Below are 13,509 nucleotides of genomic sequence, written 5' to 3' on the forward strand. Positions count from 1 at the left end.
ACTGTATTGTACAGTATGTGACCTACGCAAGTGCTTGTCTTTTTTTTGTCATTAATATGCATCAAAAGCATACAACGTATTCTGAAACGCCACCTGAAATGTTAATGAGCGTGACAGTTACTATAAGATGTTTAAAGGTCAGATGAGAATGTCCGTGTGACTGGACATCAGTTACATTTCTGTTATTGGCGTTAGCGTGTTATAAGTGCATGCAGTAAAGTTTATGTTTATCTATATTGACTAAACAAGAAGAATGCATATGGTGGAAAAATACTTTGCCAATATGTAACCAATTTTAGGGGTATAAAAATGAATTACAGTATAATGAGAAATGGGATCAATAATAAACCACGGCCAGAATCAGAAGATATCAAAATTCGTTAGGAGCCAACGCGTTGAGCAGCAATAATGAACCAGACAGAGGAATCACTGTTGAGTAACCACTCTTGCATTTGTTTCATACGATACAAAATAAATGTTCAGTTTACATAACTTAAGAAACAATAAACCAAATTGACCAGAAAACAAATAAACGTGTGCACACAAAAAAAAATTGTTAAACGTGTCCGTTGGGGCCCTTTTCCATTTTTTTCCTTTTTAATCGTTGCAGGTTTAACCTGATGTTAATGTCCAAATAATTGTAATGTGAATGTGCGAGTGTGTGAGTGTGTGTACGTGTGTATCTCCTTGTCTGCGTCTTTTCCTTCAAAGGGTTTGGCTCGCCATCTGACACAATCAGGATAACGTCCTGGCCCTCGGATTTTTCCCGTCCTCTCAAAAAACCTGACCGTTGTTCTGTATTTCAAAGTCCGAGCACGTGGATGCTAAAGCGCTTGCAGCAGCTCACAAGGTGGAAAGCTAAGTGGTTAGCCGCCGTAGCTCGTCTCCGCCGTTCAGTCACTAAGCTCCGAACTCTCAATAAGCAATTATACTGATCTTATCTCTCTCCTATCATGGGTTTCTCTTTTTTCCCTTTCTCCGCCCTTTTAGCAGTTAGCTGCTCTCTCTTATTTTTTTTTAACCGAGATCCGAGAGACCGGAACAACAACTCAGCTGGGACTTCACCTCCAAGCTGACAACTGAACGTGACCTGCGTAGCTCATAATTGGCTGTCTAGGGCTAAGCACTCCCCACTTGAAGTCATATGAACTGAGCGATGGATTAAAATAAAATAGGACAGTTATAACTTTGCCAATGTAAATAATTAACTCAAATAGTCTCTTTTAAATCGTGTTTGTTTTTCTTCATCCGGGCTACAAATACATTTGCTGCAGTATCAGTCATTTATTTTTCATTATTATTATTTTTCTAATGATAGCATGAAGTCTTTCAAACTTCTCTGTTATCACAGCACCTAAACACATCTGTGTTGTGGTGTCTGATGTTCACCCTGTGCAGGTGATTGTGTGACATGACAGTGTAGATACTGTAAACTATTCATATAAATATCAAAGGACACAGTTTCGAATGCGTTAAACCGTTGTAGGGCCAAGGGCACCTAGGCAGAAGTTTGCCAGTAAAAGTGCATCTGAAACACAACCGATTCTCTGAGGGCCTGTGTAAAATACAGGTAAAACAACTGTAAAAGTAAAAACGGAAAATTCCTTCATATTAATACAGTATATTGTGCCCTTTTTTTAGAGTGTAACAAGCCATCACAGGACAGATCATTGATTCAATTTCAGTCATCACAACTCTGACAAAACACCCAAAAGCATATGGAGTATTTGCTTTTATTCAAATATTTGCATACAGTTTACAATGGGTGGGTTTTACCTGGGTCACAACATTTTGCCACCTCATTATGCGGATAATTTAATTTGTAATGACACAAACTCATGACGATACCAATGTACAATTATAGTCCTGGGTTTTCTTTTATAATGCAGCTATTGTCATTGAGGAAGTGTTTCTGGTTCATTGAGAGTCAGTTATGTAGGTGTGTACAAAGTTTACTTTTCTGAAAGATGTGTGAGAGTTTTAGCTGTCAAAACCTGCTCAAAATTAGTCACTTTAGAATGACTGATGCGATAAAATATGCTTCAGTGTGTCCCGCTGTGTTGATTTATGACTCACTTCCACAGTAATTACATTGTATGTGGTCAAATTCATAAGTACTGATGACTACACATGTATAAAACATAAAACCAAATCAATATCATTGTTTTCCAATAACTAACTACACCATCTTATCTCAGCCTTGAGAATGAATTTAACTAGACACTGTTATTTTATTTTATTTTGATCCCAAATTGCATTAGTAACCACCTCAGCCCCTGACCTTGTGAACTGCACCACCACCCTTGGCCCAGCTACTCCTAACCCTATACCTTGGGTATTCCTCCACGCCCTCTTCCAAATGCATTTTATCTATTTTTTAGATTTATTCATGCTGGTTTTATAATTTTCCAATGAGTTTGTGGAGCCATAATGTTCTTTTAAAAGCTGATTAGAAACATCTTAGAATAATGAGTCAGTAAAATTAGAAAAACATGTAGCTTCAAAGGAACGTGTCTCATGGGCATAACGACCAAAGGAACTATTTTGCCCATCATTGTTGTTTCAAAACCTCCACACTTTTCTATTTGAAATGACATCAGGGAAGAGTGTAGATATATTTAAGAGTGGGGGCGTCAGGTCCATTTGGTAAATACAGAATCTGAAACATTGGTGGGGATTAGGGATTAGTTTAGTCATTTGGAACTGAGAGTATTGTTTACATACCCAGTTGCACTTCAGCCAGTATTTACACTGACTTTGGCTACTCTTGCCGAGGTTCCTGTGTATGTCCTTCAGAGATAATAAGGGTTATTCTTAGTAAAAGGTTTCATTTATGTAAATGCTTTGAGATTACTCAGAAGTGTGACCTTGTTAGCAGGTCTATCAGACAGACCCCTGGTGGGGTATAGAGGAATCTTCTGGGCAGGTGCTATTTATCAGTCAAGGGGATAAAGAGAGAGAGAGATCTGTACATGTGTTTAAGCTGGAATTGACATTTTTTTCACAATGTTTTTACTAAATGGGCATGTTTAATTGACAGCCCTGGGAAACAGAATCATGCTGTATGTATTTGTTAATAGTGCGTGCGTGCGTGTATGCGTGCATGTTTCTTATGTGTGCAATTGTGAGTGCAAGGTTACAAACAAAGTGTAAATTTAAGTCATTGATTGGTATTATTGTTTTGCAGATGTTATACAAATGTTTAGTATTTTGTCCTCACAACTCATTGGTTCTGTCCAATCTGATATAAATTAAAAACATTAATTGTGATTTAAAAGTTACGTCTGTACACCCTGTGTACATTTAACAGCGCATATATTGGACTATGAATGGACACTATTTAACAAAAGGCTGACCATAGTGCTAAAATGACCTCACAGTCCTTTAAGAAATAGTTCACGCTTTATTCAACAATTTGCTGTCTTCCGTGTCAGTCTTCAACACGCATTCACAAGAGCACCATGACGCATGCAAGTCTATGGGGGGGTCAGTAAGCTGCTTGACATTTATTTATGAGATTAAAATACTAGCATAAGTGCTCCAACATTACATTCATTTTCCTGCTGATGATTATTATATAAAACCAAGATCTGACAAATTATATCAAATACTATATACATATATACAGTATATTTATTTATAAATAATTATTTAAATATATAATTTGTATAATATATGTTATGTATGTTTAGTCTGTAAAAGAGCAGGACTATAATTGGTGATGAAGACAGTATACCTTAATACAGATATAACTTTCAGTGACCTTTGCATCCGTTACACTTGATTTATGTTTCCTACTTCTTGTCCTGCAGTCCACCACATTCCAGAAATCATCAGTCACTGATATCTAGTACTATGGAATAAAGAATAACCTCTTGTTATGCAGCCTGTCTTAGCAATTAAACAGCTTTTTTGGGCTTACATTTCCACTTGCAAGCATTCCATCTATGGTTCATGGCAAAGGACAAAACAACAGTATCCATCAGTGAGACAGCTTCCTCTGAAACTAGTGTGTCTGATCAGATATACAGTTGTAAGAAATGTCACACGTCCTGTTTGTCCAAATCCTGTGATCTTCCAAATGATGGATTCAGTTACATTCACAATACATCGAGAGTATTCTCAAGGTTAATAAGTGTTCTGTTTAGTAAGTGTGAAGATCTAAATAATCGTACAGTGTGTGTTGTCAAAAAAATAACTGCAGCTAACAGGAAATTGTGCAGTTTTCAATCTTGTTCTGATCTTGATGATTTTAGAGATTTTTAATGAGGAACATGTAAACGCTTCAAACCTTCCTGTATTATATTCATGGTATGGATGTAGATAACATGAAATTCAGTACTTCTGGTATCTGGATTTACTGTATATGATCTAAAAAACATTCGACTCGTTTTTTAAGCATTGTAATGGGGACTAGAAACACTTAAAATGTATAAGAAATGTTAACCACTTACCAACTACATTTAGTCCTGCATTTATGCATTTCACAGATGCTCACGAGATTTTTATTTACAGGTTACAAGAACCCAAGTTTACATTTTCTGCTGCTACATTAATTCCTTTAAACATTATGATGTAGTTTAAAATGTAATACCAGTACATTAAACATGTTTGTGTTAATGACGCAAACATAGCTTTCCCCTGAAACTTTTAAAACTCACTTTACAGGGTCAAAGAGACATAGGTGCACTTTGAAAGGCCTTTACAGCATGTAGTAGCACTCAAGCCTTTGGCCTGATGAGAAGGAGAGGTTGAGACATTGAGAACAAAAAGAACTGATGCATGCTCTCAGGGCTCGAGTACTAGGCTGCAGCTGGAGAGTATGAGGACCATGAAACCTTAATGGCTAAAAATAAGAAACAATGGAGACTGTAAGAGGTCATTACTCAGACTGTCATAGCACACAGCACCTGCGCTCTCCACTGCTAATGCTTCAAACAGTCCAGAGATAGAGACATTCGATTTGGATGTGCAAGATGCCTTTTTGTGACTTATGGCAAGATTCTGTGGCAAATTGGAATGATATGGAATCAATCTCTGAAAAACAATCTATAGCCTACCTTTTTTTCTGATATCAATGAAACTAAGACATTTTCATTCACAGAAAGATAAAGAACAATCCGATTATTTGGCGTAAATCTCCTTTAAACATGGAACGTTTCAAAGATTTATCCTAGATTCTTTAAAACAAATATGAATATGGGGCTGCTGCATGTACAGTAGGGCTATGCAAAACCCAGTAAGTCTTTGAAGTGCTCCAAAAAATGTATTATGCAGCTGCCATTGAGTCTTACTATCTGTCACAAACTGTTTGAGGTTAGCAGCTCATGAGGGCTTCAGCAGAAATATAGGAGTGACAGAGATATGGAACAACATCAGTCATACACCATACATTAGGTTTCAAATGAACACTTACCAAATGCTATAGCTGACTAACTCAAATGTTACTTGCAGGTCAGCAGGGAATGTTAAACTGTACCCTATTTCATGTCTAAATCAAATGGAAAGAGAATACCATAGAAAGAGTCATATGAGACAGAATTAAATAATCATTCAAAATTAAGACAATTAAGACAAGCTTTTAATAAACAGCTGTATACTTGGTCTACAGTGTAGTATTCATCTCCACTGTGATTGGATCAGTCAATATTGGACCACTTTGTTCATCCTTTGTTACAAACCGTTTAGAACACTATGATTCTTAATTGGTTTAACATTAAGAAAAACTCAACAAAGGGCATCATACTGCTTAACACTACTGACTACTGAAGTAGTTAAAGTAAAAACATAAATAAATGTGAAATATTTTGGTTCGGATTGGCCAGCCATCCAAACAATTTACTTACAAATGATTGTATGGAATCAAACTGCATGTTTTGTATGATCGTTGTGTCTTGGCTTAGAAATGATAGATTTTTTTAAGTTGTATAAATTTGAAAATATATCTGATCAATATTTTGTGTCCAGTCATAGCAAGTAGCCGTGTTATAAGCCGGGTAATGTAGAACCAGCCCATTGTTTTCACAGAATGAAGTGAAAGTGACCTATTTGTCAGATATGGTGACCCATACCCGAAATGTGACTTCTGCATTTAACCCATCCAGTGAGTAGTGAACACGCACAGCAAGTCGTGAACACATGTACACCCGGAGCAGTGGGCAGCTATCATTGCAGCGCACGGGGAGCAAGTGGGAGTAAGGTGCCTTGCTCAAGGGCACCTCAGTCGTTACCCGCCGGCCCTGAGAATCGAACCGGCAACCTAGAGTCCGACTCTCTAACCATTAGGCCACGACTGCCCTAATATGCCCTTTTCACATGACGTCACGCATCTTCCGTTCTGCCGCGAAGCAGTGTATCATTACTTCCGCTAGCACTCCAGTTCATAAGGTGGCGGTAATGCACCTATAAACTGATTTGCCAACCGCCAGTAAAACTCAAGAAGAAGAAGAAGTTACTTCCGTTTACCAAGTTTACCAAGTGGCTTGCACATCTGCAACAAATACGTCTAGATGATGTACAACATCTTGCAGACAACTTTTCGCTAACGACAAGATCAAAGCTAGAGAAAGGATACAAATTCTTCTTTGAACAGTACCTGTTTGATTATGAAGGTAAGTGTTTTGTTTTCTTTTTGTGTTAGCGAAGGTGATAGGATAAGTACTTGACTACGTGTTCTGTCAGTTTTTTTTCTCACTGTTGTTAAATTCCAGCGCGAAGGCAAAACGGAAGTTCTTCTTCTTCTTCTTCTTGTTTGTTGCAAGACGGATGTTATGATACACTGCTTTGCAAAAAGGCGGAAGTTAAGTGACATCATTGTGAAAAGGGCGTATAACCCGATCAGTGTGATAAGAGATCCTCCTGATCATCCTGTCAGGGTTTACACTGTATACCAACCAGCTGGCTGTTCATTGTCATTTCCATATATACAATAAATATAAATATTATTTTAGCAATTATTTTAAAGGGACAGGTTTTACTAGCAATATTCTGTCATTTCTGGTAGGAGGAATTAGGAAAAAGAACATGAGAGGTTTGTCAATGTGTTTAGGTCATACAGCATTCCCAATGCAAAACAAAATATAATACAATATAATCATGTTGTTCCAAGGAAGATGTTTTTTCTCAATACAAATGCACAAACTAACATTCAATCAATTATTCACAAACTCTATCACTATTTCCAGTTGGAAAGTCAATTGTGTGAACAAAAGCTCTGTGTCTGTTCGTTCATTCCTGTGTTTTCGTCTCTTACAAAGTGGCTGTGAGGAGAGATGCTGTCAGCAGCAGGTATTACTGCCGCAAACCTTGTCTACAGTATCTTATTATCTTTTCTTTCATATTTCTATTTGTAGTTTTTTTCTTGTCGCTGGACTCTTGGGCTGTCAGATATTTTGTCATGGTTTTTCTGCCTGTTTCGTGGAGTTGTTGGAGGTCTGAAGCCTGTCAAGGCATCTCTCTCAAACAGTATGAAGAAAAAGCAGCTGATTAATTCGCTGTGATTATCCTTGATCCCTTCTGAGAGCAGCATGTTCTTCGCTGGATTGTGCGGGTTTGAGAAGTGTCTCTCAAGTTCTCTGATGTCTTAAAAGCTTTGTCACAAAGCCCATGATTATATGCTTTCATGTCATGTTTTAGACTTCCTATTAGGCATGCTATACCAACAGAGGTGTGTTTGTCAGGGAGATCTGTATGTGTATGCTGAGAGATTTTAGGATTTTCTCATTTGTAATGATGTATTGTAAGTGTATTATGATTTACAAGTCTCCTCTTAAATATGACTGATTTGATGTAATAAATATAACACTCCACATGCCCTTAGATTTGCTGAAGCAAGGCCATTTTTAATGAACATCATAAAACAGTTCTAACCTACACTCATATTTAACACACTATTCTTTCATTGTTTTTTAGACAACAGATAGTCACCAATCATGGCTCTACAAACACATCACTTATTTTTTCTGGAAGTGTACTCAACACTGATTTTTCATCACTTTGATCAAAGGTTTACACAAAGTCCACCAATAACATCTAAGGACATTTGAATAGCTCTGACACTGAATATAAATAAATACACATTCGTGTACAGTATAACACATCTTGCCCAGGCGTTTTAATACACCTGGCTATCAGTCACTTAATATTCCCCACTGTCGTACCTGAATGGATGTGGCATACGTTCAGGGTAATTGTTTGAGCTGTAGCTGCTGTAGCGATAGCCCTCAAAGTTTTCAGCCCTATCAATTTTAGATGGTAGTGTGTCCTGGTACGACAGGGAAGATTTGATCACTCCCGAATCCTCAGGACTCTTCAAGTCAGGGTAGGAGGTAGGAGAGGCTTCTTCCAAGAGCGAGTTACAGTTAGCCAGGCCTTTCATGTCATAGATGTTCTCCCCATACTTGACAACAGATGGCTTAGGGCATGGCTGGTAGGACACTTTTGTTGTGGTGGTTATAATGGTCTGCAGCGCTGCTGGGGTGGCAGGGGCAGGTCCTGTGTACCTACATGGGTAGTCGCTGTTGTAGTAGTGGTGATTGGCGTTGGTTGGCAGCTGGGCATAGTCCCCTCGCTCCCCATAGGCACCTTTGCTAAAAATCTGCTTCCAACCATGGTGTTTTCCATTGGTGTCTGCATAGCTCCGCTCGTGGCTACCTAATGGACTCGTGCCATGAGACACTCCACTCAGATTAGGTACAGATTTATTAGATTCGCTCTCCATTTGTGGACTAGCAGGGTCCTTGTACAAGGCTGCCGTATAAGGGCTGGAGCCTAAGTATCCTGGAACTGCAAAATCATAACCACAAGGGGGTCGAGTCATATAGAGACGATGGTTGGCAGGCTTCTGCATTCCTGGAGAATCCGCCATAGGTGCTGCAGGGTGCGTGTCGTAAGTGAATTTGTAGGGCTCTGGGTTCTGGAACGGAGGGTAGTGTTGGGTCTGGATTGGGAAATTGGACTCTGCAATGATGCTGAAGCGGTCTGGGCCCTCCATAGTGAGCTGATGGATATTTGGAAAGGCCATGTCATGGTAGCGCCCAGGCTGGTGATAAAGAAAAAGTTTCTTCATCTGCAAATGACCCTTTGCAGGACTTAATACGGTATATTTGCTTATAGGGACAGTTCACCCATAAATAAAAATTCTGTCATTACTTACTCACCCTCAAGGTGTTTCAAACCTGTATAAATTTGGAAGAATGTAAGCAATTTTCATCCACTACCATAGTAGGAAAAAAATATTGCATTTTTTTGTTCTATGATCACAAAATGAGATGTTTTCAAGAATTTAGGAAAACAAACAGTTCTGGGGCACTTTTAACTGCCATTTAATTTTCCCTACTATGAATGATGTCCCGGAACTGAAAAATATTCTTCCAAATATCTTTCTCTGTGTTCATCAGAACAAACTGATTTATACAGGCATAAAATTAAACGAGGGTGAACTGTCCCTTTAACTATTAACACAGCATTTTGTCAACAAATAAATTATGTCATTCTCTGTAAATCACTCCCACACAGAAGAAATATATTTTTGCCTTGACATACTCTTTAATTACACCTTCACACCTAACATGCCCCACATTTTGTGTATTTCTGATCAACTACATGCATTATGAAATATGTGTGTGTGATACCTCTGGCTCCGCCAGTCTTCTTTTCTGTGAGAAGTTAGGTGAAGACATTCTTCGTTTCACTGCGCTCCTTCTTGCCTCTGTTTCAGACTTACTCTCTGGTCTGGGGTGATCATGGACCCCTTTAGCCTTATAAAACGATACAGACAAAATTTTAAAATCTAACAATAGTACTGCCACAGTGCCATAGTACTTAAAAATCCTAAAGATGTCTAAATGTATATTTAGAAATGTATTTAAATAAAACAATGACCATTTTACAAACTGTAACAGTTCTATTAGAAAGTAGCAAAAGACCAATCTCTGTGATTAAAAATGAAAAGACTTTACAAAAAGGTTAGTTCATCCAAAATTAATTAATCCAACATAAACTAACAATGAACAATACTTCTACAGTATTTTTTTAATAAAACATTTTTGTTAACATTAGTTTATGCACAAATGCACACATTAACAGAGAGTAATAAAAATGCAAAAACGATATTGCTTCATGTTAGCAAATTGTTAAATTTGTTACAAAAAAAGACTATTTATCAGAAGACATGCCTGTGATTGGACACTTAAATCTTTTGTTGGCGTAACCTAAAATTCGCTTAATAGGACTAGGTGTTACAATCCCACTATAATAATAATAATAATAATTAATTATAATATATATTTAAATTATATTCAGTGATATGAAATAATATTTTTGCCAGCAGTAACTCAAGCGAAAAAATAACTTTTGCATTATTTAACAAAACATGATTAATGAACAATTTCACACACCTGGAAAAAAATGGCCTTTCCATCTACTCTCCAAAAATTGGTAACTGGATATCCGCTGTGACCTCGGCATGGAATCAACTCAAGAGCCGAATTACAACTTGGACAAAGCTTTTCTGAAAAAAAAACAATTATAAAATACATTTGATGAACATGTAACAGAGCAACAGATTATTAGGTTTTTTCTTTTCCATGTTTGGGCCTTTGAGCTTCAAATCTCAAAGTGCTTTCTAAGTGAGCCAAAGATTCAAGGTCATGGGTGAGAGAGTCATAATCTCTACTGACAGAACAGGGTCATTCAGCGATCCAGAGTGGACGGGATCTATGAGACTATTAGACTCATTAGACTGTGTTCCATATATTCAAAACAAAGTTTTCTAAAAAAAAAACATGCTTTACAGACAGGGTAGCCTTTTAATCTTCCATACTTAAAAATATCTACAGTATATGGTGTTTCGAAAACCTAAAAAGGCTTTACTTTTCCTGTCAGTATGTAGACAATACCAATACATTAAAATCACTATAGAACTTGTAATGCTGAACATACTGTGATAAAAACCAACTTGATTAGACTATTAGAACTGAAGTTCAGATGTTTTAAAGATGAAACCGTCTAACAAGCACCTACACGCCACACAGGCACCAGCACACCAACAAGCCTGTTTTGTAAGATATGTCTGTACTTTCTTATCAGATTTGTTTCATGAGAAACTTGTTTGGTAGATGTTACTTCTTTGAAGAAATAATTGCTGAACTTACTCTGCTGTTTCTGCCGTGCTTTGTCGCAGATGGCCGGTCTCAGCTGCAGCTTGGTCCCATCTGGAAGAGAGCAGTTACGTGAACACACAACCACACCGAGACAGGACTTCTTCAGAATCTGACAGTTGTGATTGTTCGTGTTCCTCATGGCCCATCCGCTCAGATGTCTCTGTGCGTTCTTATCCTCACTGCTGTAGATATAACGCACATATCCATCCGTCCACTCCTGGAAGGCATCAAACTGCTTCGTGTCCTGGGGAAAAAATAAATCAATGAATGACCGATCTAACGAATGAAATAATGAAAGACGTTATTATGTACAAAAGGTCGTCCAAGCCATTGTTATACCTTCGTGTACTGTACTCATGAGCCAGTAATTAAGCTTATCGATCCTTAAAAATGTGTTTATAAATATAAAAATGTCTGAATGGACCTGATAACATTTTAAATGGTCAGATAAGGGGAAAAGTATTCGCCAGTTACTATTCAAAAGCACCCTATATATAGCATATAGGCTACGCACTAGACAGAGTTAATAACATGAGGAATATAAAGGTGTTGCAATTACCTGTGGGAGTTTGGGGTCATTTATATCCCAAGTCAACTTCATCCCGAAAGAGCACACGCAGTCTGAGCTGTCAAACTGATCTGACGATTTGGACATGATATGACGGATCAGTTCCGGATCATAGCAACCATTAAAACAAAAATCAAGACACGAAATTCAGCTGGGAGACTTCCGATCACTTTACAAATAATAAATCTCTCAGTCACCTCCTGCTTATTGAAACTGTCGTCACTAAAGCCCCTAAATCCACGTTTGTGTGAGTCCGTCCAGGTGCGCTTCGCACAGGTAATGATCTCAGGTAAACGCTGCCGTGTCTATGTAAAGGAGGAGGCTGGGCTTACACATACACAATATCCTAAACACTACTTTCACTTTGCGCTATCCATGCGACTCACCTATAGCTATTAACTGCGAGTCCTTATACACCTGACAACGCAATACGACCGCAGAATGGATATTTGGCTACAGCAGAGAAAATGTAGGCTACAGACAGACAAAGCAGTCAGGTCTAAAGAATTTTTCCTTACGCATCCCAGATTTTATCTTTACGTTTGCAGTTTTAATGGGAAAATGACAGTCTGAACCCGACGGTGTGGTATTTCACGTGTCGTCAGCGAAATATATGCGAGAAACTGACTGAGGCGAGGTGGATGGTAACAGAACAGGACTAGTCCAGGTGAAGTAATGTGATCTACTGCAGGTCATTAGCTGTTGTGTGTAAACTAAAAGCCGCACTGCTGACACAACAGGACTGCTCGTTTAAAACAACAAACACAACACATCTCATCAACACACATTTCTTATTGTGCGATCACTGATCTCACTGGAAATTAAAATGATTGTCGGTAAATACATCCAACACCGACACGATTTTTCAGGTTTAAGATTTGCTGCAAGGTATAAGGCAAATGAGGAAATCTTCCGTATTACGAAATGAACTGAGGGTTTCAGGAGAATGGGTCAAATAATATTGCCGAATATAATACAATATTATATTATATAACTTGATGGATCATGTTCGCACATCTGTGTTGTGTTATTCAAAGGCCAAAGTGGATTTTATTTTTATGAGCACTTTACACTTAAATTATTTCGTTTAAAAATCACGCTATTTATAAATGAACATTCTTTTACTAATATAGCTGTTAAAGAACAGAAAACGAAAATTTCTCGTGACTGCAATTCATTTGAGTTTTCGTTTTAAATAAATTGTTTTCCATCCTAAAATATATTAGTATTTTTTTCCATTGTGCATTTAAATACATACGACAGAGCAATTTTCAGAGAGCTTATCGACATGGTGTAACAAGCTCTCTTGATCATAATCTACCGCAATTTCTTTACTAGTTGCAGTAACAACAAGAGCTGATCTCACTTTGTGTGGTATTAAGGTTTGATGCAATTTTTTAGTGAAAATTAAAGGTTGTAAAATTATAATTATTACAATTTGATCAAATGTAGGTAAAGGCATGTGTTTTTTTAATGTTTGATATTAACATTTACGCATAACGCAGTCTTTACTAAGAAGATAAAGGTCAAGTTACGAAGAGAATATTTCAGAGAGCTATCGAAAATTCAAAACAAGCGATTTTTAACATGTGATTTTTTGTCACACTATATGAGGTAAGCTGTTACAATAAAACCAACCAATAAATTGCCTAAATTAATCAGTAAAACAATCCAGCAAAATGTAACGTGCAAATACATTTGGCCACACAATTATTACAAATATTAATAATTATTTTTGTTAATGTACAATGTAGTATGATTTATACTTGCCAGTTAATG

The 13,509-nt window shown here is 37.5% G+C and overlaps 1 protein-coding gene across 2 annotated transcripts; it reads right to left on the reverse strand.

Moving 5' to 3' along the window:
• Nucleotides 1-7,083: 7,083 nt before the first annotated feature.
• On the reverse strand, nt 7,084-12,611 carry gcm2 (glial cells missing transcription factor 2). Of its 2 annotated transcripts, none has more exons than XM_057322772.1 (6): nt 11,928-12,611; nt 11,722-11,801; nt 11,154-11,406; nt 10,398-10,510; nt 9,633-9,758; nt 7,084-9,040 (listed from the first exon to the last, which is right to left on the reverse strand). In XM_057322772.1, exons 2-6 carry the CDS (start codon nt 11,761-11,763, stop codon nt 8,138-8,140), a joined length of 1,437 nt encoding a protein of 478 aa, XP_057178755.1. In that variant the 5' UTR covers nt 11,764-11,801; nt 11,928-12,611; the 3' UTR covers nt 7,084-8,137. The 2 variants fall into 2 exon arrangements, with proteins under 2 accessions (XP_057178755.1, XP_057178756.1); XM_057322773.1 differs by having other exon boundaries at nt 7,085-9,040; nt 11,722-12,035; nt 12,117-12,609.
• Between the last annotated feature and the right edge of the window lie 898 nt (nt 12,612-13,509).

The sequence above is a fragment of the Triplophysa rosa genome, linkage group LG23 (genome assembly GCF_024868665.1).
Source record: "Triplophysa rosa linkage group LG23, Trosa_1v2, whole genome shotgun sequence".
Taxonomy (NCBI): domain Eukaryota; kingdom Metazoa; phylum Chordata; class Actinopteri; order Cypriniformes; family Nemacheilidae; genus Triplophysa; species Triplophysa rosa.

Excerpts from the sequence above, each read along its gene's own strand:
- gcm2 (XM_057322773.1), bottom strand. The coding sequence starts at position 11,817 with ATGTCCAAATCGTCAGATCAGTTTGACAGCTCAGACTGCGTGTGCTCT. Across the intron at positions 9,759-10,397 it reads GAAAGGCCATTTTTTTCCAG|GCTAAAGGGGTCCATGATCA; the intron begins GTGTGTGAAATT and ends TCGTTTTATAAG. Across the intron at positions 9,041-9,632 it reads GAAGACTGGCGGAGCCAGAG|CCTGGGCGCTACCATGACAT; the intron begins GTATCACACACA and ends CTTTATCACCAG.